Raw genomic sequence first — 26,809 nt, 5'->3', positions numbered from 1 at the left:
CTTCCAGAGGACCTAGGATCTGGTCCCAGCACCCACATGGTGGCTCACAACCATCCATAATTCTAGACCCAGAGGATCCAATATCCTCTTCTCACCACTGCGGGTACCAGGCATACAAGTGGTGCACAGACATACATGGAGGCAAACCATTTGTATACATTAAACAGGTAAATAAATCTTGAAAAAGGAAATTTGCTTTACTTTAAAGGCATTAAAATGTTATGTCAGCCTTCATCCAAATGGAGCAATCCTTGTCAGATTTTATACAAATTATATGCTGGCTACTTGACTCTGGAGAATTTTAATATCAGATTTGCTCTGCGATGTATTTTGAGTGGCAGAGCTAGGTGGCAACTTCTCAAATATGGCCCCTGGTCCTTTATGTCTTTGCTGTGCCTTCACGATGAATTACCAGGGTTTATACTTTGAAATTTATTTGGAAGCAAATAATACCATTTCTGGCTGGCTGTTTGCATTATTTTAGCAAAGCAAATAGAATTGAAGTTCAAATATTACACTTTTGTTAGAATCAAATATAATTTTTTTTGCTTTGCTATGAGAGGATGAAATATGTTTACTTTCCTGAAGTTAAATATGCTTACTTTCCTGAAGTTAAATTTATCTTTCTATTTGGGGGGTGTTGTTTTGTTTTCAGGATGAATTAATGTAAGGACACCTTTACTTTTGTGATAGTTCTTTCTCGATTTTGTGTATAATGTAAGGACGTCTTGTTTTCCAGACCACCTCAAAAAATTATGCTAAACAAAAGTCAAGGTCAAAAGAACATGTGAAGGGTCCCTTCAGTCACTCAGATTCAAAGTGGGCAGAGATAACGTAGCTTCCATATCTTGTCGTGAGCGTCATCACGGTTGTGCAATAGACTAACTAACCTTTCCCAACAGGCAAACATTTAAGCAAGAGATGCCGTAAGGAACTCAAGTTGCTGGAAAATGAAATCTGCAAGTATTCAACTTCAAATCACCTCCATCATTTTGCATTCCCTCTCAGTCTTACTTTCATTGACTGTTAACAGTTTATCAGCATTTGCTAACTGCTGTAAATGCATTTTTTGACTTGAACATTTAGAGTTTCAGAATATTTCTTATGTCTTACCCAGTAAAATCTCTGTGGCTTATGGGGTAGTCAATGAAACAGCAAGACTTTGGTAAACACAGAACTCCCCACTAATTAACGACATTCTATTTAAGGGAAGACGAGAGGCGCGTTCGTTTTACCCAAAGGAGCTCGTAATATTTCTCTTGCTGAAACAAGAGAAACTAAAAATGTACTGGGTAAGTTGTGGTGCACTGCAGAAAGATGGGCATCCATAAGTCACCTCACACTGATGTGTGCTCCTTGGCATCTTAAGCATGTTGCTTTTAGACATTGCTTACTCAAGCAAACAGTAATAACCATAGGTTAAGGTGCTGAAAACCCTCATCCTAAATGACCACTGCATTTACTTTGGACCCTAATAAATATTATGTAAGAATTGGGTAAGTCCACCTATAGATAAATATTAATTATACATACACAAGTGACAAACTTTTTTCTGATTCCATCAATAATCATATATTTCTATCTAGATTTCTTCTTTGCATACACCCTGGAATATATGAACTAGATGCTCCATAATATAGTAAAAGTTTACATTGCATAATTTCCCATGTTCATTTTTATTTGAGAAAGCATCTTCCTAAACAGCTGATTTAAAACGCAAGAAGCCCCTGCCTCAGCTTCACAAATGCTGGGTTATAGGCAGGAATCTCCTCACCTGGCTCCAATTCATTTTTACTGGATGTGAGATATAACATCCCTGCCTTTCAATTTGTTTTACTGTTGATTTATAGTCATGGACATATTTGTAAGTGATCTTTAATATAATTATAGGGTTTATGATAATATTAAGTTTTCATGTATTAGAATATAAAGTTCCAATAGTCAGTTTAAGGCTATTAATTTATAATTCCTGCCTAGAAGATTGAGGCTGGAGCATTTGTAAAAGTGCTATACATAATACACACTTTGCATTCAGTTTTCCTTTTGTAAATATTTCTTTAAAGTGCCTTCTAAATATTAAAATATTCCAATATATAGAAGCTTAACTACTTGTAGTGCCATGTAGGCAAAAGGAATATTTCCAGTTCACCGCTTAACAACTTTTACTAAAACCCAACCTCACTTAAAAGACAGTTATCAAAACTAGAATAGCACAGAGTGATTCAGGAAAAAGCATAACCGTTTGCCTGAATTGTTGGTAAAATTCATAGGGTCAACAAACCTATGAATTTTCCTCCTCCGTAGAATCTTTTTCCCTCATGCAAGATGTCTCAAAGACGTAGAGCTAATTCCTGAGATGCACCTTTCAGTTTATGGATGCCCTCTTCTGCATGCCGGAGCAGTAAGGATGCAGTGCCGGACTAACCGTAGTATTGCTTTTGTTTTCTCTGCTTCTTCCACTATTCCCTACACATGCAAAGGGTACCTTAAGATGTTTGACATACCCCCTGGGGCTAGACATGTGTTAATCCAAGAAGACGAGGCTTCTCCTCATGTTCTTGGTAAGTGTTCTTGTCTGTTGACACCGCTTTTCCATGCACTTAAACATGAGATGTCAAAGACACTACACATGGGGCACATGTATATGTATGTGTACATGTACGTATATGTATATATTTACATGTACATATACATACATATACATGCCATACTGAAGTTAGTACATAAGCTCATTAGTTGGATATTATGTGAAGTTTAATCGTTTCTCCCAAATATCCTTACATTAAAACAAATATTTAAAACTGAAATGTGAATAAAAATTGGGTTTTATTCACGTGTGACATTATAAAAGTGTTTGTGTTTTTGTTTTTGGTGGTTCTAGAGGTATTTAAGTTATATTTACTTTCAGATGGCATAGCCTACAAGCATTTTCTCATAGTTCTTTTACTAGCTTTTAAAATTCTTATTGTTCACCCTAGACTTTAGATTATCCTTACAATAATTGAATAATTATCTTTAAAGCTTAAGAGAAATAAATATAATGTGAGTAATTTTAATGAAATTTGTTTTTAGTGATGCTAGAATTATGAAGTCTTCTCCCACTTACTGATAGATTAAATGTACAGTTTGGCGGTTTCTATTGTTTTTTCCCACTAGGAGACTATGATATATTATATTCACAGCAGATCTGTAATGCATTAAGAACTCTCTTAATGACAAACGTCCTTTTTATCTAACAATATCAGCTGCTGAGGGATCTGGGAATTTTACCATCATCAGAAAAACTATTGGCCTGGAAATCAGTTCAGCTCTTGAGGATGGCTGTCTATATTTTACTAATCTTTAGAGACAGTTTGTATTAACAAAGTATCTATTATATCCAAAGTCATCTAACCTTCCTGGGAAATGTATAAGATGAGTGAGTTAGAATCTGCTAATCTCTTTGACAATGTTTCCAAATGGGAACATTTGTAAACATTAGTTTTTGCCCATTTTATCTATTTAACTCAGTAGGACTGCTTCTCAATGGTTTAAACGCCTAATGAAAGGAATGGAGAAAGCATTAAAACTAACATTCAAGTTGACTCCTTGATACTAATAAGGAAGAGGAATTATTGGCTTTTATTAATAAAATGGGGGAGGTTTGCTGTGAATCATCAACACTGCCATATGATAAATGTGTGCCCATCACTCATTTTCTTTCACTTAGCTATAAAGAACCAAGCCACGGGTCACTACATTTTAAATGGCAAAGGGGAGGAAGCCAAGTCACGGACCTTCATCGATCTTGGCGTGGAGTGGGATTACAGCATCGAGGATGACATTGAAACGCTCCACACAGATGGGCCCCTGCATGACCCAGTTATCGTTCTGGTACGTGCCGTGCAGCATGTTATATTGGTGGGTTTGTTTATAATTTTATAATTTAACTTGCCTGAAAACATGCTTAGCTAAAAATATATATGGCTGGATATTTTCTTGTTTCTCTTTTTGTAATTCTATTTCTGTCTCCCTGTTCTGTGTGTGATGTTCTCACATAGGTGTGATATTTTACTTGAATGCCAAGTAAAAGGTAGCAGAAACAAAAAGTGGGATTTTATACATATTTAGTCACAAACTTGCCATTTTGATGTCCCTTCTAATTAACTATTATTTACCTTCTGTATGGAGAACTTCCTTTGGTAGTTTTTGTGGTATGAGTGTATTATCAATGAATTCTCTATCCAAAGTCCCAGTATCTCACTCGTCCTCATTCTTGAAGGATATCTGTAAGAAGCATAGACTTAGAGTCTTATTAGTTTTGATTTAGAGATATATTTATACTTACTTTCTGTAAGCATGTTATTTATAATATACAGTGAATATACTACACGAAGAATTCTAAGTCAGTAGGGTTTTTTTTTTTTTTTTTTTTTTTAAACTATAAAAACAGGGAATGTGGTCTGAGAAAGTACCAGAAAATACCAGAATTTTCTCCAAGAAGCCACTGGCATGAAAATCTGCTAATTATTTAGGTGACTATCAATGTTTTGGCAATATTGAAGTCTTTGTGTTAAATGCTATGCTGATTGTGTTAATTACTGGAGAAGCAACCATTAGCAGTTGAGGGATTGTCAGTGAGAAAGATCTGGCCACCTGCAGCAGCAGACCATACGAGCTTTATTTGGTGGATGTTTGTAAGTGCAGCCCCAGCCCCAGGAGGAGTCTGCCAGTCTGGGAGCCCTGTTCAGCAGCCTCAGGAGAGTCTTCTTTGAGGATTCTTGGGGGAAGGAAGGCTTGGAGAGTTCCTTATAGCCACTGTGTGCTGACCTAGCCGATAGGGGGTGCTGTTTCATAACATTATATGGAGTAAGCAGTCTCTAGGTGAGCCTAGAACAGAATGGAGCGGCCTAATAACGTACACACAATTACCGAAAGATCAGATGGAACTAAATGTGCGATAATGTTCAAAATGTAAAGTGGTGGCCACCTTCCGGAACTTCGGAAGGCATTGTTGGAGCTACAGCTAAAACAATTAGAAGTGTGAAAGCCATCCAAAGTGTCCAGAAGCTTTGGAGTCCTCAGCTCGCAGCCTCCTCTGAAGAAGTATGCGACTAAGGGGATGACACACAGGAGTGCTTTGTCCTTGTTGTCAGAACGTTTGTCTACTAGACTCCAGTGTGTGTGTGTGTGTGTGTGTGTGTGTGTGTGTGTGTGCGTGTGTGTGTATCTGATTTCTATGAGATCTCTGAATACGGGAGGCCAAGTTTCTGTAGCTGTTTTTTAGGATTTCACATTACTCTTTAGTTAATGTGAGAATTAATTGATTTTATTATGATTTTGCCCACATTCACTCCCATTATCCTCCCTTGCTTCTTCCCACATCCGGTCTCTTTCCACTCTGGCCTGCTTTCTGCTTTCGTGCTACAGATACACATCTGTTTTGAGACTAAACATGCTACAATGTTTGACCTCCTTTCCCCACCAAGGGCACTGCCTTGCTCCCCCTTCCCTCTGGAAGCCTCCATTCCCTCATATTTCCCCTCCGCATTCATGTCATTCATCCAAAACAATAATTTTCCTACACGTGAGAAATGAGGAACACATGCATGCAATATTTGTCTTCCCGAGCCTGGCTCATTTCACTTAGCGTGCTCATCCGCTTCTATGCATTTTGCTGCGAATGCGACGTAAGTTCATTCTTTACGGCTAAATATAACCCCAATTTCATATGTACCACATTTTTCTTTATCTGGTCATTGGTCGATGGACATCTAGGTTGGTTTCATATTGTGAATATTTTGCTGCAATAGGTATGATGCGTGTACCTCTGTGGATGTTTAGGTTCCTCCCAGTACGTACACAAGGGTGGGTCCGCTAGGTCGTAGGGTGGCTCAACATTTTTGAGAAACCTCCATAGCAGCTGTGCTTGTTTACCTGGCAACCAGTGGTGTGCAAAGTTCCTCTTTTCCCATGTCCTCAGCAGTATTTACCCTTCTATCTTGACGGGAGCCCTTGTGATTGGTGTGGATGGAGTTCTCTACGTAGCCATCTCAATCTTTCATGACTAACTCCGGCAGCTACCATTCTCTCTTCCCATGCTGCCCGGCGTGTGAGTTTGTTGTTGCTATTGTGCCCCAGAGAACCTCGATGGTGGATGATTCCATGACTTGGGGGAATTCATTGCTTCTCCACAGCTGACCTTTTTACACTGGAGGAGTCACTTTGTCACCAGAATCCCCAGCTGCACCTGAGGCTTCCGAGGACTCCTGCAACTCGGTTTAGCTTTTGGATACACTTCTGACTGTCCTTCCTTGCCAGGGAAACCATGGACCTTACCGGGTAAACCATGGATCAAGCTGCGTGCCTCTGCTCCCTTGTGGATTAGTCTGATGCTCCTTATTTACCTCCCACCACAGAGGTAGCTTAATTTGTCCTCTTACCTGGCAAGTGAAGGATTTTTATCCTTGGGGCCGTTGTTTAGCCCTTTTGACGTGGTGAACTCCACAGTGGGCTTTGTGTTGATTATACTTGGGGCTCGCTGAGAGTTTGACCCTGTAGTAAAATGTTTTATACCAAATTTGAGTACGCTTCCCATTTTATCTTTAAGATCTCTGCTCTCCACTGCTCTCTTCTGTTTTCGTGGGCTTCATTTTCAAACCATTTTAATCTTCTATAGTATTTTAAAATATAAATAATTTGCACCGGGCTGTTTAAAATCTGACCCTCCAATCTACCCTATATCCTGTCCAGTTTTTTTTTTTTTCATGTCAGATGGTGGACTCCTTCTCCTCACATTTCCATTTGGTGGTGTTTTGCTTGGGTTTTGTATTTTCTTATGTGTTCCCTTGTTATATTCAACTTGCCCCTTAAATGCCAGATCTCCAAGCTGCCTCCTGGGTCTCATTTACACTAGACCCATGCATGGATACTTGGCCTGGCTGTTTATAGTCTTTTGAAGCCTCTTCATCACTAGGCCGAACCTCTTTCTACTTTACTTTATTCTTACAGCACGGCCTTTGGGCCTAACTGAATCTCTCATGGGTTAGCTGAGACCGATCTCTTCATTCTACCTGAAAAACAACCCCCCCTCCCCCCGGCTCTCTGGTCTCTGTCTTACTGTCTAGCCACAGCTTGAGGGCACAAGGCATCCCCAACTGACCATGCACAGGCCAGGCCTCTGGTCAGAGCCTGAGAGCTGCTGGGATATACCCTTCCACTTAGCTTTCTCCTCTCAGGCCCCACAAGTTCCAAGCAATGGTCTTGTTTGAGCAACCCCTGTGAGGACATAGGAACGTGCCACCTCCTTTTAGGGAACACTGTCATCTGCTATGGTACCTATCACCTCCACCAGGAATATCCTCTCAAGTTTTATGCAGGTAACAGTTCCAGGTTGAGAGGGGAACCATGGTGCTCATGGCCGAATACAGAAAGCATCTGCTTGGCTTGGAATGTGTTGCTGGTGTCTTATTAAAAAGTTAGTGCAACCAAGTCAGAAGTTGCGAGCTTTTAAAACTCAGTCATGTTGAAAGCACTACGCCAACCAAAAGCAAAAATATACATACTGATTTAGAAAGAGGGTATGGGATGGCCAACATACAGACAGTGCACAATCAACAAAGAACAAGGAAACACTAAATTAGGGAAATATACACTACTTAAAATGGTATTTCTCTCATCCAGTCAATAGAAAGAAAGCTATATATATATAGTGATAAATGGAGTACTTAAAAGTGAAAGGGCACAGAAGCTTTTAGAGTTCTGAGGAAGGACAGAAGTCTCTATGATGATGCAAATGTTCATTGATCAATAATGTTTATGTTCACACAGAAACATGTGGTACCAGTGTTTTAAGGGAATATTCCAAGATAGTAAAAGTTACTTTGGTTTTTCTCCTATTCTAGAGTTATGAATGGTTTTTGTTTGTTTGTTTGTATCTTTTTCCAAATTTTGTTTTTTTCTGGAAGGAACATGGTCATTAAAATAAAGCGATCTATTATAATGAACTTTAAAATACACTGAAGAGATGTCATAATATAAGGTAACCTATAGAAAATAAGTTTTGATAATACAAATATTTACTCTTCAGCATGTTTTTATATAATCATATTCCAAGTTCTCTATGTTTGCATATTTTGTTCTTTAATGTTGGGCACTACCACTTGAGTTGAGGGGAACAAAACATTCTAGAGAACCACCTTAAACATTTTCCTGTTTTCAAAATATCAGTATTCTGAAATGCCTAAGTTTACAGTAAAGTCTCCAGTTGTTTACCTATTGATTATGTGTCTCCCATATACATTAGATCATACCTCAGGAGAATGACACACACTCCAGCCTGACATATAAGTACATCATCCATGAAGACTCCGTACCGACAATCAACAGCAACAACGTCATCCAGGAGGAGCTGGACACTTTCGAGTGGGCGTTGAAGAGCTGGTCTCAGTGCTCCAAACCCTGTGGTGGAGGTAACAACTCCATTAATTTGTAAAGCACTTTACTATTGTATATTGGTATATGTAATAATGTGTTTAGCTATGGCATTCCATACACACATATACAGTGTATTTTGATCATATTCACACACACACACACACACACACACACACACACACACACACACACACACACACTTCTTACCCTCTCCGACCCATGCCTATTCCTGCTGGTCACTTTACTCAGCCCATCTAGCTGGATCTTCTACTTCCATATCATAGTTTTTTTTTGTTTTTGTTTCTTGTTTTTTTGTTTTTGTTTTTGTTTTTGTTTGGCATATAACCAGTAAGTTTTATGTCAACGTGTATACACGTCTTACAAAAAGCCAATGTTGCTTTTACTCTAAGAACTGTCTATAATTTGAAGCTGCAGTTGGAGGAATACCACAACAACCAAAATCTGAATTAAAAAAAAAAAAAAAATCATTGTTAATTATTTCTCAGACTTTGCAAAGGAGGTGATTTCACTTCAAACAGTGGTTCTCAACCTTCCTAATGCTGAGACCCTTTAATACAGTTCCTCATGTGGTGGTGTCCCCAATCACAAAATTATCCTCTTTGCTACTCCATAACTGCGATTTTGTTAGTTAAGAATCATAATGCAAACATTTGTGTTTTCTAGTGGCTGTAGGCAACCCATGTGAAAGAGTCGTTTAGCCCACCCAAAGGGATCGCAACCACATGTTGATAACCACTTACTTAAACCAATGGAGGACCTAATATCCCCGTGCTCTTTTTTTCTTGGGTGCTTTATGGCTTGTGCTCAATACAGTAGTACCTTAACACCTTTACCAAAATCCAAAACCTCCTCCAATTCCATTTACTCTGGTTGCTGCCTCTGTTCTCCAATTTGATCTCCATATGTATGCACCTCCATTCTATTTGTGCTAGTAAGAGCACAGTTGGTTGTAACTAACTAAATACCTAATTATGATATGTTTTAGAGGCTAGCTGCCATACTGAATGCTTTGCATATCTATGTGTCGATATGCACAATGGCTCTATGCCGTCAGTACTATTTTTATCTCCGTTACACTGATGGTGAAATGGAAACACAGGGCCAGTAAGTGTTCTTCCAAAAACATAGCATTCAGACCAGGTTAGCTGAGTAACATGCTGCCTTGCTGTACTGAATTTCTCCTCTCATTTTCCCAGGCCAGAGCCTTGAGATGGACCCCATTTTCATCAATTTCCTCTATCATGTATTTCTGTAGTTCTGCATGACAAAGACTCCAGCATTAAGCGGGCAATGACAGAATATGCCTCAACAAACAGAACAGTTACAGTAATCACTGTATAATTAAGTTCTGAATAATTAAAAGAAAAAAATACTCATAGTAGGGAATTCTGGGTAAACCAATTTTTAACTAATATTCCAGACTGTATGTCTACAGTGTTTTTGGGAAGGGACATGAAACATTTGGTACTTTTAAGAATGGCACTTTGTTCATCAATGCAAGATAAATAGTGATTTAATTTAGAGCCTCCCTTTGTGCACTCAACATCTATGTGGTCCTCAGGGTTATCAGAGACAACATATTAATATGCATGGCATCTGTGCCTGCCTCACCAGGCTTCCTTCACTTGGAAGAAATGATTGCAATTCCTCCTGTACCAATTTTGATTTTCTCCTTTAATTATATGATAATGTGTTTAAGTCGATGAGAATTATATTGTTCTAAAATATAAAACCCAATTAAAATCCTCCAGTCATCTGGCCTGTGGCCTTGAAGACACAAAGCCATTCAAACAGTGTTCTTGCGGAGAGTTAATAAGCCGAGTCTCATCCTTAGGGATCATTAAACAAAAGGTACTGCAATGGCTTTGTACAAAACAACTGGGATACATGTCTCAAGAACAGCAACTGCTGTCATGGTGGAGTTTGGGAAGTTATTCCTGTTGGTAGAAGCTGAGGAGATTTGGAAGTTAAATGAAACACATGGTCCTTGACTGGAAAAGCCTTGCTGGAAGGAAGTTTACAAAGGCCATGGCAGATTTTGAATGGTGTCTGCATATTATAATGTAAGAATTATTTTGTAGTAAATGTTTAGGAGTGAAGGATCCAGAGGACTCCAACTTGGGGGAAATGCACATATGGCAAACTATAATTTGGATGGCAAATGTGGTGATTAATCTAAATTCATATAGATACTCGGCTTCCTTGCAACTTTTATATAGGTTTTAAAGCTTTCAACTTGTAAAGGGTGTTTTTTGTCTGTGGATTTGTTTGTTTTACAAATGCTTGTCTGGGGCTCATGGCTTTGGATATCTTCCTCCTCACACATGACATGGTCTCTACCCACTGGAAACACCTGTGTGTGGCACTGATGACATGCCATTTGCTTCATGCAACAGAGCTTGACTGTAGAGGCCTCTCTTGTGTGTTCCTTTCTGCCCCTGCAGAAGGTTTGTAAAGGCCTACACCATTCAGCATTGATCTGCACCGCGGTTTCCTCACCATCTCTCACACTACTGTGTGAACATTCCATCGTGTTCACTTGCAAGTGGTCAGCTATTGCTTAAAGAGGTTTAGTATTGACTAAATGCAAGTTCTGAGAAAAGGGGCTTTTTAAATTTTAAATTCATTTCTATTCACATTGAAATCGTAGGTGACACTCACCACACTGCCTGGCACAGTTTGTACATGTAGGTATTTGTTAAAGGCGGGTATGAATGCACGTTCAAATGCATGCCATAAATAAGTGGCCAAGCAAAACTTATTTTCTGTTCCAGGTTTCCAGTATACAAAGTATGGATGCCGGAGGAAAAGTGACAATAAAATGGTTCATCGCAGCTTCTGTGAGGTCAATAAAAAGCCAAAACCCATCAGACGCATGTGTAACATTCAGGAGTGCACACACCCACTGTAAGCATTTAATGATGCGACGCTGCTGTCACAGTGGGAACGGGGGCATCCTTAAAATGTTATCTCACCGAGTGCTTTTTACATTTTACCTGTCTCAGTAGTCAGCCTTATCACAGGGAGTGTAAAAAGCGTGGTCCTTTCCCTTTCCCTACATTCCTACTCCTGAAATACAAATGTACTTTTAGCAATTTTGTTTCTCTTAGTATTTGGTTACTACTTGTTTTGCCTTCTACCCATTGACTTCTGGGGGAAGTGACGGGTTATACATTAAACACTGAGTTCCTTCCAAAGGTGCAGCATATTCTACGACATTCTCTATAGACCACACTTAACTTTTTCTCTTTTGGTTCCAACAATACGGACTTATTTTACTGACAGTGGACTCTGGGGCTGATTGTCATAGGTGTCTTACCAGGTGAGTCATAGTGTAAGAGCAGAATATAGCTTCCTTTATTGTAAAACTGTTAAAGATTGTATAGAGCGGATTTAAATGTAGACACTTAGGAAAAGCACCTAAGAGGCTGCAAGACTGCCTTGCTTCTGCTCTCTCGTCTTTGAGCTCTGGGAGACATGCATGTAGGTACACCTGTCTGTGTTTTCCCCCAGAGTCTCACAGTCTTTGTCCCTTTGTTGGCTAGACCCGAGTTGCTGTTGGAAACTGGTGCTTATTTTTATTGTCAGCTCTATAGGACATCTCCACATACTTTTCTCATCTTTCTAAGTTCTTAGAGTCTTGTTAGCAGAAGGCAATGGGGGAAAGGACCGGCCTGAGCATCTTTTCTAGTGTACTGTATCCTTGTAGATTTCATTTAATGGCAAGTAATCACAATGAAGGTGTGTATGTCTTGGTAATGTTAAAACTGAGGTAGTTAATATATCCCTATACTCACGCACTGGGCTTTTCTATGTGGTATGCACTTGTAAACGTCTTCACGGTTTTGAAATGCAACCCACACTGTTGTTAGCTACGTGGATTCTGCTTCCTGGTAGACCAGCAAACCAGTCTCTCTGAAGGCAGCTGAGTTGTTTGTCACCTCCACATTCTCTTCTGTTCCCACTGTCACTTTGCTCCCTACTCAACAAGTTCTGTTCCCTTAGATGACATTTATAGGCCATATATTTCTTCAGTTTTTCTTTCAGCCTTTTCCCTCTTCCATCTGGTTAGCTCCAAGCAAACAGTCTATTTGTCCTTTCTATAACTATGAAGTCCTAACATTATAACCACATCAATACCTTAGTATTCTTCACTATTTGTAGTTTAAGACTGACCCAGCCTGTCAAAATGAAATATGTCTGAAATATTTCTAAAATGGTGTTTAGAATAGGAATTGGGCCTGACTTTGAAGGCCTCAACTGTGACTCTGACTAAAGAACCGTGTCTTAGGAGAGCTGTAATCATAGCCGACTCCCAGCATAAGGCACTATCAGTGACGTTAGAACTTGGGAATGTTCCATGGGAAGTAGTTTTGAAAACTACACTCAGGAAACATTCAAGGACATGCTTTTTATTAAGGCCTGCATGTATGACCCTTTCTCCCAGGCCCACTAAGGTCTAGTAATAGTTAATGCTAGAATATTGAAACAGTGAGTACTCATGACATTTCATGAATGAGAGAGCAATAGCCAAATCCTTTTGTTGTTCAAAAGCAGAAAGGTGTTCCCTCCTAAGCTACCTTCGTTCAGAAGATGGGAAGTGCCTAGGCATTGCGCTGTGGGGATGCGCACAATATGGCTCACTGCTGCCTCTTGCTCCCACAGCTGGGCAGCAGAAGAATGGGAACACTGCAGCAAAAGCTGTGGCAGCTCTGGGTACCAGCTCCGCACTGTGCGTTGCCTCCAGCCGCTCCATGATGGCACCAACCGCTCTGTGCACAGCAAGTACTGCCTGGGGGAGCGTCCTGAGAGCCGCCGGCCATGCAACAGAATGCCCTGCCCAGCCCAGTGGAAAACAGGGCCCTGGAATGAGGTGAGGCCTTTGTTAGTATGCAGTGTGTGAAGGGGGTTAAGAAAAATTAATTTAAGACGGCAATTGGGGTTAAGAATACAGGTGGTAGGGACGAGCCATGATTAAATTGTGTGTGTGTGTGAGACATGGAGTCATCAGAATGGCCCCTGAATCTTCTGAGATCATAGCTGACCTCTTAAGTTCCAATCCATCACAGTATTTAAGACAGTATTATAACAAGAAACACCCACCCACTCTGCCCCCCCCCCAACTTCTCCTACTTTATCTTCATCTAGCTGGTTAAGTAAATTTTCTGTGTTCCAAACTGTGCCCGTTCACTCCTTTATGTGACTTGTTCTTTCCTATCTCTGGTTTAACCACGGAGCCTCATCATCGCAGTCTAAACATCCCACTACCGTGTATGTGATCCCTTCTAGCAAGTCCTCTTCTGCCCTTAAAGGACAGGTTAGCTCTGGATTGTTGCTCAGGACTGAACATTGAGACTCCTGTCATTATCTGTTCTTGCCCTTAGTCCAGTGACCATCTATGCCTTGCTAGCCCAGTGCATAACTGCAGCCTGGGGTCAGATGGTCTTTGGTGAGTGGCTGGCTCATTGTTTTATTGTCTAATTACAACCTGTTCTTGCTGTATCTAAGGACTCTAAATAAACAGGACTTATAGAAAGATGGAGCATCAAAAAGCAGGTACAGGAAAAAGTACAGGTCATGCTCAACAAGTGAGGAACAGGCAAGGACCAGTTGTCCACAGCGGGTAATATGGAGAAACTGCTGCCCATGCGTTTCCCTTAGAGACCTGGAACTCAGCTTCTCCCAGCCCTGCCTACCTCAACAGTACTGAAGATTCGCAGCTTAGTTTGGAGGTCCTTGTCAGTAAATTCTGTTCTCTCTAAGAAAAATAAAGGTGTTGGGGACTGCATAACAGGACCTGGCAAGGGGGCCAGTGTATGAGCCCGGGGTTATCTGGCTTCAGAACCTTTCTTTGCACAGCACCTCCTCCATAGGGAGAGAACTCCAGAGCTGGCAAGTGCTGTGCCCATGTTATGGGGGTGCAGGTCCTGAGGGCACACAGGTGCCTGGTCTCAGCAGAATCAACATCTGTAATTGCAGCCTTTGTCTCTATAGTGTTCCGTGACCTGTGGTGAAGGAACAGAGGTGAGGCAGGTTCTCTGTAGGACTGGAGACCACTGTGATGGCGAAAAGCCGGAGTCTATCAGAGCCTGCCAGCTGCCTCCCTGTAATGGTAAGTGATGGTTGTTGATCCTAAGAAGGCAGAATTGCCTTTTCATTTGCCTATCAAGAAATGGTCAAATAAAAACACCTTTGGAAATAATAGTCTGAAAATACTCTTTGAAATAGGGCCAGCATCACTGAATTACCAAAGCCGGTACAGTGGAGATATTAGGTGGGGCCGTGTCAGAAATATGCAGCTTATTTCAATGTAAATTCTGTTGGGGACTACTTTTTTCTCTCTCTCTCTATTTTTTTTTTTTTTTTACTTTTATAATGATGTGGAAGTCTAATTAGACATATAGAAATTAAATGTGACTCAACCTTAAGGTCCTTTCTAATAACTGCCCATGCATTTAAAGGGTGATTCCAAACTAAACAGCTTACACATAGGGTAACTTCAAAATAGATACCATGTACATATGCTACAAGCAAGCATTTGCCTGGGCAACAGAAATAATAGTTGTATTTTCAGAGTAGAATATATTATTTTTATTTTAAAAGGTGAACTGGGAGTGTGACTCAGTGTTTGCTTGCTGCATGAGTCTGATGGCCTGATTTCACACCCCTGGCACTCCTGAATGGCAGGCAGCACATGCCTGTATTCACAGCTCTGGGGGAGGCAGAGACTCTGCTCCAGAAAATAAGATAGATAACAATTAAGAAAGACACCAGACATCCATTCTATCTCTATACGACTGCACCTGTCTTTCTGCTTACCCCCATGAGTGCATACTCTGGTGAAACTCAAGACTAAAAAGATGTTTTCTCTGCATCTCAACTAGTAAAGTCATATTAAAATCTGATATTTCCCATTTTTGTAAGAAAATTGGCAAGTTCTTCAAAACAATGTTGTATTTTGGACATTTTTAAACATTGTAAACAACTGTCACTTAAACAACTGTCAGTTGAAAAGGCAAGAAGAACCTTGGGAGCATGTTTGGAGGGTCTAGCGGGGAACACAGGTTTTTACATACCCGTGATGGAAGGCCACTCCTCCTCTATTTGGGAAGATCATCCTCTTTAACCAGAAATGCAGCTTTGGGAGGGATGCACCTGGAGTGGTGAGGGAGGAAGGGGGACACCTGCCTAGCATCCAACTTTGATGTGGTAGTTTCTGTTTCATCTTATTATACTTTATTTGGTTATATTTTTTTTAATGAGTGAATGGATGAATAAAAACCTAGCCACTAGGGTAAAGGTTAATGACTGAGTTGTCACTTATACCTGCTGCAAATGGGAAGCTCCGTCAGCCACTCCAGGACAGGCCACATGGAAAGGAGTCGTTGACCAGCACGCAGTGGGCTCCGCAGTTCCTTGTGTGTGCTTTGATTTGGTTATGCTTGGTGGGTTTTAGGGGTTTGGGTTTTGTTTTTTGGAGGGGGAATTACATTGTTTTCTTGGTTTGAGGGGTTTTGTTGTTGTATTGGGTTTTGCTTGTTTTATTTTGCTTTTTATTTATTTATTTATTTATTTATTTATTTGACAAAGAGGGGATGAGAATCTGTAAGGACTTGGGGGGAGAGAAAGATTATAATCAAAATATATTTAAATTTAAATTTTGATTTAAATAGTAAAAGCTATAATAAAACGGGAAGAGAGAATAAAATGAAAAATAATAAATAAAATTGAAATGTTTCTAAAAAGTTTCATCATTAATTAATATTTGCCATAGGTTTTTTATGGGTATTGATAGGAATACAAGGGATCCAACATACAAAATTTGCTAAAGAGTATTTTTATCACAATGTTGAATATTTTCAAATATTGTCTATAACTATGAATATGATTGTATTTTATTGGAAAAAGCAAAAGAAATGGCGAGAACCAACATGGCCACCAGGGGGAGACATAGGATGTATTTATTTAGCTGCTTCCTTTGGAAAGTGTTTTCAATCTAGAAATGCAAAAGGGGAAGAAATGAAAAAGAAAACCATACCCTGTTAGAAGCTTTAAGTCTTACTGTTGCTGGAATAATTTGCCCATATGCAGCTATCACTGTCAGAGCCCAACATTTTCTACCTAAAGTCTATTGATTTTACCAACTAGACTATGTGTGAATGATTTTCTTGCTTGTTTTGGTGGTAGTGGGTGTAGGTATTGTAAAATCGGTGCATCCAGGAGACAGCATAATTGTGTTAGTGTGCCCATTTTCCTTTCAGGAGGTTTAGTGCCCTTAGCTCTAGGTCTAAAGCCAATTTTGAGAGTTCTGAAGTCACAAGTTTCCATGCCATTTTAGTGAAACAGGTAGGGGGAACCCTCTGTCTCAAAGCACTGTTTCAGTCTGATGAGCGAGCCTCATACAAAGCTCCTTTCCAACAGTTCTAATGGCCGGGGTGATGTGCGAAGGCTGAAAGGCTTTCTTTAATGATTGACTGTGCTGTGTGGTCATATTTGGTTGTAACACTCATTTGCCTTTAAGGCCTCGAAACTTATCACGAAGCTTGATTGTCCTTGGTACCTTTCACTACTCCATGTAGAAGCATATTCTGGCCCTAATGAGACTTGGGCTGTCCCTCACCCATGGCAAAGCACTTGCTTTTAGACAAGAGTTTCATCTCAGGCTTTCTCTAGTGCGCGGGTCCCCCCATTAGTAGCAGGCTAATGGGGTTCACATGATGAAGAAGGAAAATATGTGAAAAAGCTCTCACAGCTGGAGTCTACAGCCTTGGTCACATATTTTATAAAGATGTCTTGTTTTCAAATAAGAGCCTAAGAATGTCCACTAGTAGACGTGAAACTTGCTTTCAAGCTAGACAATTCTATTTTAATCAAAGTGATCATTGTTTCCTTTGCTAAAACTTTTTAAAGATTTAGATAGCTATAGTAGATATGTTTAATATTCATTTTAAATGTGGGTTTAAAATTATTGTAGAAGTTGGGTGTGCTGTAATTCCAGCACTTGGGGAGGCAGAGGCAAGCAGATCGCTGTGAATTCAAGGCTAGCCTGGTCTACAAATAGGACATTCAAGGCTTCACAGAGAAATCCTGTCTCAAAAAACTAAAGATAAATAAATAAGTTGACTCTACAATGATTTTTATTTATTAGAAAGGCAAACCTCAATATTACATAAATAAAAATGATGTTTCCCTCTTAGCTCCAGGATGAACCCACTTTCCCCTCCTACAGTCAGATACATATCTCAGTTTTGTCTCAGAGACAACATTCCCCCTCAGACCTGACAATGCCTACTGCAGATAGTAAAGTGATGGCCATGCCAAGGGCTTTGCAGACAGGGAACACCTCTCTCGAAAACAAAAAAGAAATGAGAAGTGGTTAAACATGCTGGAGGGACATGCTTATAGTCTCAGCCCTATAGAGGTTTGCCTGGGAAATGCAGAGAAGTTCTGCCTTAAAAAAAAAAAAAAAAGTAAAAATCAAAATCTACCTGTTGCAGTGTATCCGTCCTACGGTTTATATTTTAATCCATCTGAAGGCTCTTGTATTGGTTTCAGATATCACTAGAAAAATTTTGTAGTTGTTAATAATTTTCAGTTCTTTGCTCCTTTTATGTTTACACATATGTATTTTCTTTTACTTATGTTTTTGCAGATGAGCCATGTTTGGGCGACAAGTCCATATTCTGTCAAATGGAGGTACTAGCACGATACTGCTCCATACCTGGGTATAACAAATTATGTTGTGAGTCATGTAGCAAGCGCAGTGGTACCCTGCCACCACCATACCTCCAAGAAGTTGCTGAAATCCATAGTGATGCTATCTTTGGCCCTAGTGACCTCCCCGGGTCCCTAGTGATGCCTACGCCTTTTCACCCATACTACTCAGGGACCCGCGCTGAGAAGAAATCCTCGAGTAGCATCTCATCCATAGCAAGTCCAAATGCATATGCTGCTTTCCGAGCCAGCAGCAGGCCTGGTGCTAACTTCCCCCGGAAGAAAGCACAACAGGCTGGAAGAACGACGCTGGTGTCAATGCCATCCTCCTCAGCCGTAAAGACTGATCACCTGCATTCTGCCTCAACTGTGGCTGCTGCCCCCTCCCCTGTTATCAGTGATGCAATTGGTGCTCCTCCTCAGACAAGAACCCCAAAGAAAGATAGAAAGAGTATTAGCAGGAGACATCCCATCAGTTCAACCACCTCAGAGAGATGAGAACGTGGACCAACAGAGCTAGAAATCAAAGGGAACCCTGGACAGCCGCCCTCCCTGCATGGTGCATACAGCTTGTTAAAAAGCAGTACTCTCAACACAAGGTTTACTCATGTGCTCTGGAAACGGAAAGACAGGAAGTGCTGGTTCACTCCATCCTCCTCCTGTTCTGCATCAGCGTGTTTAACAGAACCCATTGGAAGAAAGCGCCAAAGACTGTTTTCAGAAGGAAGGAGCCCAGCTGCAGCATCCCCTTCCTAGAATCCCAGCATTTGGGGATCTTAGGCAAGAGAATAGCTGACAGCTCTGGGCCAGCCTGAAACACCTCTCTCAAAAACAAACAAACAAAAAGAAATGGAACGTGGTTAAAAGTGTTGGTTGCTCTCTAAGGAAGGAAAGAGACTAGAGCCAATTGTGCATATCAGCTGATTTGGGGGTTTTGTTTTTTTTTAAGTTACAGTAAAAATTACCGAAACAAATGCCAGTGGTTTACGCTTCAAGAAATTTTGGAAATGATTTTTAAACTCGTATTCCTATTTATCTATATTAGAAATACTGTATGAGCAAATTTGCAACCATTGTGTAAATACTGTATATTGCAGAAATCAGTATTATTTTAAAAGATTCAAATGATTGTTTACTCTCTTACGTTTCTGGATGTTCTAGGGTGCCTGTCTTTGAGTGTTGCCTTATGTGACATTCCATGAGTTGATTTCAAAGCGGATTATTATGAAGAAGTTGGGATTGCAGCTACTGACAATATAAAGAGGGTTTGCCATTTGTGTTACCTGTTGCCACTGCGGGTGGACAGGTGACTCATTTTATCTACTGCCTTCCCTTCTCACAACAAAGGAAGCAGGACCGGTGTCTCCATGTATACATGCACACCAGTGCAGCGGATAAGCTCGGCTAAGACAAATTCCACTCTTCTTGCCATCATATGAAGGGGCGTTGTGGTGATGCACATCGTCCCAGTGATGCCCCATCTTGTGCTAACAGTTGTACTTGATGTACTGTGATTCTCACAGATGTGTTGTGTCTGTTATTGCATAGCTGGGAAAAGTAGCATCAGGCTCGAGCTGACCTGAGTCCATTAGTGCTTTGAAAGCAGGTTCAAGGAAGCGTCTCTGTCATGGTTGAGATATTTATTTTCTGCATGGTTCATATCTAATTGTTCACAGCCACAGTGCAGCTGACTGCAGTGCCATGCTGGTCGCTCTGTCAGTGACAAATATGCTCACACAAAGCCGGAAATGCTCCCTCCAGGGAGTCCATGTATAGTACTTGTATATAGGACACAGATCTGAAGATATTTATTTTAAGAGTTGATTTTTTTTTCTCAATAGTCTTTTTATGTCTTTAATATTTACACTAGTATCAGTGACATTTTAGTAAACTAGAGAGACATAATTAGAGGTGTGTGCTACGTTCTGTGCAGAAAGGACAACTTTAAACCAAGCACACAGCCAACTCAAAGAACTAAAATTGAACAGATTCTTACTTAAAAAAAAAAAAAAAAAAGGCAGTACTTGATTGAGTCCAGGCCCTCTCACAGGCCTGAGCTGCATCCTCAGCTTCTTGTATTTTCAATAAAGGATTTCACTAAGTTGCCTGGATAGGCCATGAATCTGTGATCCACCCACCACCACCTCCCAAGAAGCTGGGGTGGCAGGCGAAGCTTATGTTAAATATTTACCTTCTTAAAAGTAGTTGATACAGAATTAATGACTTGTTCCCCTTCAAGGATGCATAAAATAGTCAGGAAATTTAACTAGCTGTTTAATGAAATAGTGAATTAGAAACATTTCTAAAGCCGGATAAGGTGGTGCACACCTGTCATCCCAGCACTCGGAAGCTGAGGCAGGAGGATTACTGTGAGTGTACAGCCAGCCTGGGCTATTGTAACAAGACCCTGTCTCAGACAAAACCTATTTAAGTATATAATGAGTACTTCCTGAATTGCACTTAAACATAACATCGTTGTGAGCATGCTTTTGAAGTCTTTTTCTAAACATGTCTAGAAATCCAATATGCAGACTAAAGCGGAGATGTGTTATCCTTTCAAAGCACAGACTGAGCAGGCCTTTTGCATTGCAACCATTGTAAATGAACAGCCTAAGCTATGACTCAATACCTCGAAACAATTGCTGCTACTTCATGCAAGAATTGTAAAAGTCAAGTTAGGTGACTTCCTGGTAGTTAATAATCCCTGAGCCTTAAAAAGATCTCTGTCTCTCTTGAAAACTTCGCCGGAATGAAACTCTCTCTAGTTTACTCGGGTGTACGCGCATCTGGTCCACAGGGAACTGAAGATGGTCACACACGTACACCTCCCATAAGATGTACATTTTCTTTCCACTTTCTACCTATGCGCTTTCTTTTCTACTAAGCTGAAAGTTCCTTTTTTTTTTTTTTTTTTTTTTTATCAAGGTGTACACTACTGAGGCTGTTTGTTGTATTGGGAACACATAGCAATAAAAAAAAAAAAAGTGAAAGAGGAGACATGGCTTGACCTTCATTTCCTTGCTGGTTTCCCTGGTGTTTGTGGGGGATGTAGTTTTTTCTTCCTCTACCAAGTAAAACAGTGACCTGTCACTAAAGATACTGGCCAGTGTCTCTTGCCTCCTCCTTGAGATAAACCACAATTTTAGAGTTGGTAAGTGGCTAAGGGAAATGGAGTTTGCTGAAGTCTGTCCTGCAGAACCATATCAGAGAACAGTAAGACTGGTGATTATAATGGAGAAAAGAGGACTTTGTTTTTTTCTTCTTCTTCTTTCTGTCATATGAAATCTCAGAGTAGCTGAGATGCCCAGCAGATCTGGACCATGTTTACCTGAGGGTTAGCAGGGATATATCACTGGGCTGAGGACAGCAAGGAGGAAAGGAAACACTCCCCTCTTCCCCCTAGTGTGTGGATGGTCTTTCATTATATAAAGAGGGCACACTGGAGCACAGATGCCAGTTAGAAGGGCAAAACAGGCAGATTCGGGATTAGCCTCCACCTACTACCTCATACCCAAGTTGCCTCAGGTGAACTCTCCAGTTTTCAGTTACTTCAGTAATTGGACAGTAGAACCCTGATATTACAATGTAAATTAAATAACACATGTAGTTCAGCACAGGGCCAAACATTGCACCTCCCAGTGGACATCAAGCCATTGGCCATATAATCCTCCCACCCTCCCTGTACAGTTGAGCCACAGCTGTCCTCTGGTGTCTGACTACTTTGGAATCCGGATTGCTCAGTCATGTTGCCAGGGAAACATGATAGTTTTGGAAATCTCAAGACAAATTTAAATGTTAGTATAATGAATTCAATAGAAATGCCCCCTGGCCCAGCCTGCGGGACAAATCGAACAGGGTTCCCTGGGAGAGGGAGTGGGGCTTGAAAATGGGGGGACAGAGATAAGACAAAAATTGAGTCAAGTCTAGAGATTTCTGATCAAGACTCCCTTTAATGCAGGCAAGTAGACTATATAGCAAGGTCAATACAAGCTCTATTGTAATCGCACTTCCCTTAGCCCCTTGGCAAGAATACAGTCCTCTGAATAGTTCCCTGTAAGAACTTCCTTAATCCTCTGGGGAGTTCCCTGTAAGAACATCTCTATTTCTTTCAAAGGTAAATAATCCAAAAACAGCCTAAACACAAGACTCCCTTCAGCAAAGGTCAGCAACTCGAAGGTCACAGCTTGCAGCCTAAACACAGGATTTCTAACATGGCTGAATTTAACATGGCTCCCCACAGCTCTTGCAGCTTTGATTTTGAAGACTTTTATCTTCTTCTACCCATCTGTCTTTTCCAAAACAAGGGTCAAATTAAGTGCCAAGCTAGCATTATTGTGAAGTTGGGTGATGGTGCCTCCACACTATCAGCTGAGTGTCTTTCTCTTACATTTATTTCATCGATATACTTTGCAGACCGCAACAAAAAATAAGTCTTCTATATACCATTTTCATATTTTCTTTATGAAGAAGCCTTTTAAATTTAAGCTATGTAAGAAAAAAAATCAAAAGAAGTATGATAAAAAAAAAATTGTAACAAGCCAGAGACTATCACCTGCTAAAGAAGAGTTGAAGTAGAAGGAACTATCGAAACCACTGGCACAGTTAAGGAAAATAGAAAAGTTATTCAGTGCACATAGACATCAACTAAAACAATTCTCTTTGGTCCCAGATGATTACAAATATTTCAGCCAAAGCTGAAGGTGAACTTTAACAACCCATTATTATAATGTCTACGATGCAAAGAAAACCTAATTCACCAAATTGAACTTGAGACCCCTAGGTTCCCAGAACAAAGATGATTCACATCTCTGTAATCTTACTGGGCACTTTACCTAGTAATTACCTCATGACTTAGCTCCGTCCTGATAAATCTTAAGTGAGCAAAACTTTGCTCCAGATAGCACTAGCACTGTATTAACACCGTGGCTTTGAAACATTAGTATTTTCCAGTAAATTCACAGTTTCAGACAGAGGCATTGTTCCCCCCAATTTAAAGGAGCCAATTCTCTAGTCACTGCTAAGTGACAGATATGCTAATGTAACACATGCATTCACACAGAGAGCAGTCCTTAGAGGTCCTGTTTGGGGACCACATATAAAGAGGCTCATAGTAGCTCAAGGTGGGGAAAATAACCATTTCTCTACGGTAGAAGATAAGGGCATACAATTCTTTGATGGAGATAAGAGCTCTAACCTGTGACTAAACGGATGGTACCCTAGTTAAGAGCCTGTCAGGCTGCGGGCTTGCATTCCGTGTGCTGTCAGCTCTGTGTGACTTGGATGAATAGCTTCATGTATCTGAGCCTTGGTTCTTGTATCTGTGAAATTCAACGGCCCATACTTCATGGAACCATTAAGGCAAGATGAAATTTGTAACCCAGAAAAAAACGAACGCCGTATCTGCCAGGCATTAGATGTGTTATAGATGTGCAACTATAGCTTTCTCCACAAACAGTCTCTATGATTACCAACACCTTAAATGATTATTTTTCGATCCAAACTTATAACACCACATATTTTCGTTGCCCCAAAGCAGGTAGAGCAGAAGCATCTGTATGCAGAGAAATAGTAGACCGTGTGGGTGACAGTTATCTTTTCATACTCCCTGGTAGATCACTAAAAGCATTATGGTATTTTTGCCTTGCCAGTGATGCACCATGCATCAAAAACTTGTGCCCAAATTTAATGTCACCAAATCCTTTTGTTAGGGGTGACATACTTTCCCTGACATGCAGAAAGGGGGACATGGCTATTTACATGCCTGAGAAGAACAGTTTACATCACTTAAGTTTTTGTCTTTGGGCAAAGAAAACTCTTCGGTGCTTCTCATGGGTCCCTAGAGCTCGTTTGTCTATCAAAAAGCATCTGTCTTCCTCATGTGTTCCTTAAGGACTGCTGTGGAACACAAATGCCCCAGAGTTCTGACACGAATCTCTTATGTCTTCAGTCATCTTCTCTCTGTGCCACTTTAGTGGACAGGACTTGAGAACACTCAGATGAGGCACATCCCTTTTGCCTTTGCAGATCTGTCTGAACAATAGGGTGTGAGACCTGAGTTTGTTTGTTTTGACATCTTGGGGTCACAACAGTGGTTTAAATATCATAAACTCCAGCAGGATGCTTCAACATCTCCAGCACAGATCATGGAGCCTGGATCTGGAAGGAGAGGGGCTCATTGAGTCTACCGGTCTTTGCTCTGGGGTCTGGTGATTGTTATGAATGTTTTTAGATCCTGTGGATGGTCTCCATAAAGGGCTTCTTTAATACAAAGCCAATTCTATATATGTTTTTCCCTTCCATATTTGTCATCCTGACTTGACTTTTTAGCTTGTTTTCCTACCACATTCAGGACATGTATGAGTCTATGAGCTAGATTTTCATTTCATATTTTAAATGAAGGAACTAAGAAAGTCTGCCCCACTAGTAGGAAGCATTAAACTTCCACTTGCCTTTTCTTTACATGTTCACCCGTTCTCTGATGTCTTCCTTCACCACCAAACTGCCCACAGCTGGCAGCCTCCTTCCCCGCCTTGTGCTCCCACCACTCACCAATACTAACCCTCCTGCTCTCTGCCTGTCATCTGCCCTAAGTCCATGCAGATGAAGCTCCAAGAGGGCATTACCAGTAGCTTCTTAGCCCAAATCCATCTGAGAGTTGAGGAACTTTACTGGACTCTGAATCTGCTAGCCATGCATAAAGGTGCTTAAACACACACGGACCAAAACAGTGAAAATTCCCAATCCCAGCCATGATAGAGAGCTTACAGGGGAGGAGATAGCAACCACCTTATACAGGTTGACTACACAATGGGCTGAAAAGAAGACAGAAGAACATGGTATAATTGTAGAGATGATAACTGGTAGCTAGTGACATTTTCTTAAAAGGTGACACAACTGTATCTTCAAATTCTGGGGAGGAAGATTCAAGGGGAAAAAAGCACCTAGTTCAAGTACAAAGGTGGAGGAACAGCTGCCAGGTTTAAGCACAGGACTGAGAACAAGAAAGCTCTAGGTTAAAGTGTTTGATGGGGGAAGAGAGCCAGTCAAAAGTTACATAGGACTTGAGGGTCATGCTGGGACTTGCCTTTGATGTTTTCCCCCAAGTTTCTCCACAGCATTTCATAGGAATGAGCTCAGGATTTGACCTCAGATGGTGTGAGTTTGACACTTTCTATTAATAAACTAATAGTTATCTCCGATTAAATTCTTTTACTTTCCTTATCTATGCCATGGATCTAGCTCAAATGTAGCTCACTTCTAGAGTGAAATCAAGTGAGCTCATTCACCTGAAAACTTGTAAAGGTTGCAAAGGTGCTACAACCAACATTGCAAACCCTGACTTCATTATTACAGCTTGTGTTTTATATAATGTATGAGTCAGAAGAGATTGTAATACAACCCGGGAAGCCACCTCTGGTGCCTCTTTGCCAGTCACCCTGGCTGGCTTCTCTATCTCAAATGATCCATTGCAAAGTTAGTTCTCTGCCTATATGTACATGCCTCCAGGTCTATACCAAATTAGAAATGGTGTACTGCAGCATCTCTCAGAGCACAGTTCCCTTCCTTCCTGGAGCCTGAGTCCAAATGCCTGTGTTCTGTGTTCCTGTTGAGGCTTAGCTTCACAGAGTACTGATCCATGCCAGTTTCTTGACTGTCTTTAACTCGTATGCAGATTTGGCCAGCTCCCTTGGCCTAGCGGTTTCCCTTCTAACCTGTCTTCTGTGTCTGCTCCCTCCTATATGTCACCACTGTATATGCCTAGTTCACCTCAGGTTTGAGAAGTCTGGGTACCTAGTTGAGTGGAGGAGGCAGCACAGAAGGGCTCCTAAGGGTGGTTTCAAGTAGGACAGGTCCTGGTGGAAGCCCAGAGCTTGGAGAGGCTGGAGAGTTGCCGTACAACAAACAACACCTATCTTTAGCACGCCCTAGATAAATCTATCCCTGAAACTTCACCAAAAGTTGGCTCCCTGCAGTCACTGTGCCACCCCAAACATTTTGTTCTATCTCTTCCCGGGTTCAGATTATTTCCTTCAGCAAGAAGCATCATGCACTCTGCTAAGAAAGCCAATCTATTTTGTTTGAAAGTCTTCAATTCCACCATTAGGAGGCTGTCCACAGTTAAGCCTTTAAAGAAATCATGGTAATTAGTGGTAGCACACTGACAGCAAGGATGGCAGGGAGTGATAGATAAATATTACTTCCTCATAAGAAAAAGGATTCATATTACTGAGCAAAAGTACTCAAGACTGAACACAGTGCCTGTCTACAAGTCTTCTGCAGTTTCCCCTACATGTGTAGTTTCTCATATTAGAAATAAATTTCTTGTAACTTCTCTGAACCTTTATTTACCTCTGACTTCTGACATCTCTTAACTAGGCCGTCTCACACAGGAGTGCAACAAAACATATAAGAAAGAGACTCAGGGCATCTCCCTGGTGACAGGACTATTAAAATTTGTAAACAAAACTTCCGAGATCAGAGTGTACTTTTCCCACCATTTGATACTATTTCCTTCCAAATATTGTTAATTTTAGAGAGATTATGGTCCCTTTAAACTTAAATGGATCATAGTCACCGGCACAGATTTGCGATTAGAATTGACATAAAAGACGACACACTCTGGGAATAACAAAGGAGAAGCACACGTGGCTGCTTTAGT

At 40.7% G+C, this 26,809-nt stretch overlaps 2 protein-coding genes across 2 annotated transcripts in view; both read left to right on the top strand.

Annotated features, from left to right (window-relative positions):
- The window catches only part of LOC127210507 (A disintegrin and metalloproteinase with thrombospondin motifs 3), a 204,932-nt gene extending 196,459 nt beyond the window's left edge, over positions 1 to 8,473 (top strand). Inside the window, exons 15-17 of the mRNA XM_051170165.1 lie at positions 2,481 to 2,561; positions 3,710 to 3,900; positions 8,285 to 8,473. Coding sequence (XP_051026122.1) covers positions 2,481 to 2,561; positions 3,710 to 3,900; positions 8,285 to 8,473 — 461 coding nt within the window. The remainder of the gene's footprint in view (positions 1 to 2,480; positions 2,562 to 3,709; positions 3,901 to 8,284) is intronic.
- LOC127210703 (A disintegrin and metalloproteinase with thrombospondin motifs 3-like) lies at positions 8,241 to 19,067 on the top strand. Its single transcript, XM_051170436.1, has 5 exons — positions 8,241 to 8,450; positions 11,211 to 11,343; positions 13,102 to 13,309; positions 14,431 to 14,548; positions 18,089 to 19,067. Exons 2-5 carry the CDS (start codon positions 11,258 to 11,260, stop codon positions 18,646 to 18,648), a joined length of 972 nt encoding a protein of 323 aa, XP_051026393.1. The 5' UTR covers positions 8,241 to 8,450; positions 11,211 to 11,257; the 3' UTR covers positions 18,649 to 19,067.
- Positions 19,068 to 26,809: the final 7,742 nt, after the last annotated feature.

This window comes from Acomys russatus, chromosome 28 (assembly GCF_903995435.1).
Source record: "Acomys russatus chromosome 28, mAcoRus1.1, whole genome shotgun sequence".
Taxonomy (NCBI): Eukaryota; Metazoa; Chordata; class Mammalia; order Rodentia; family Muridae; genus Acomys; species Acomys russatus.
This window is presented reverse-complemented; position numbering and strand designations above follow the sequence as displayed.

Coding starts and splice junctions, on each gene's coding strand:
- LOC127210703 (XM_051170436.1), top strand. CDS start 11,258: ATGGTTCATCGCAGCTTCTGTGAGGTCAATAAAAAGCCAAAACCCATC. Junction 11,344..13,101: donor CAGGAGTGCACACACCCACT/GTAAGCATTTAA, acceptor TTGCTCCCACAG/CTGGGCAGCAGAAGAATGGG. Junction 14,549..18,088: donor CCAGCTGCCTCCCTGTAATG/GTAAGTGATGGT, acceptor ATGTTTTTGCAG/ATGAGCCATGTTTGGGCGAC.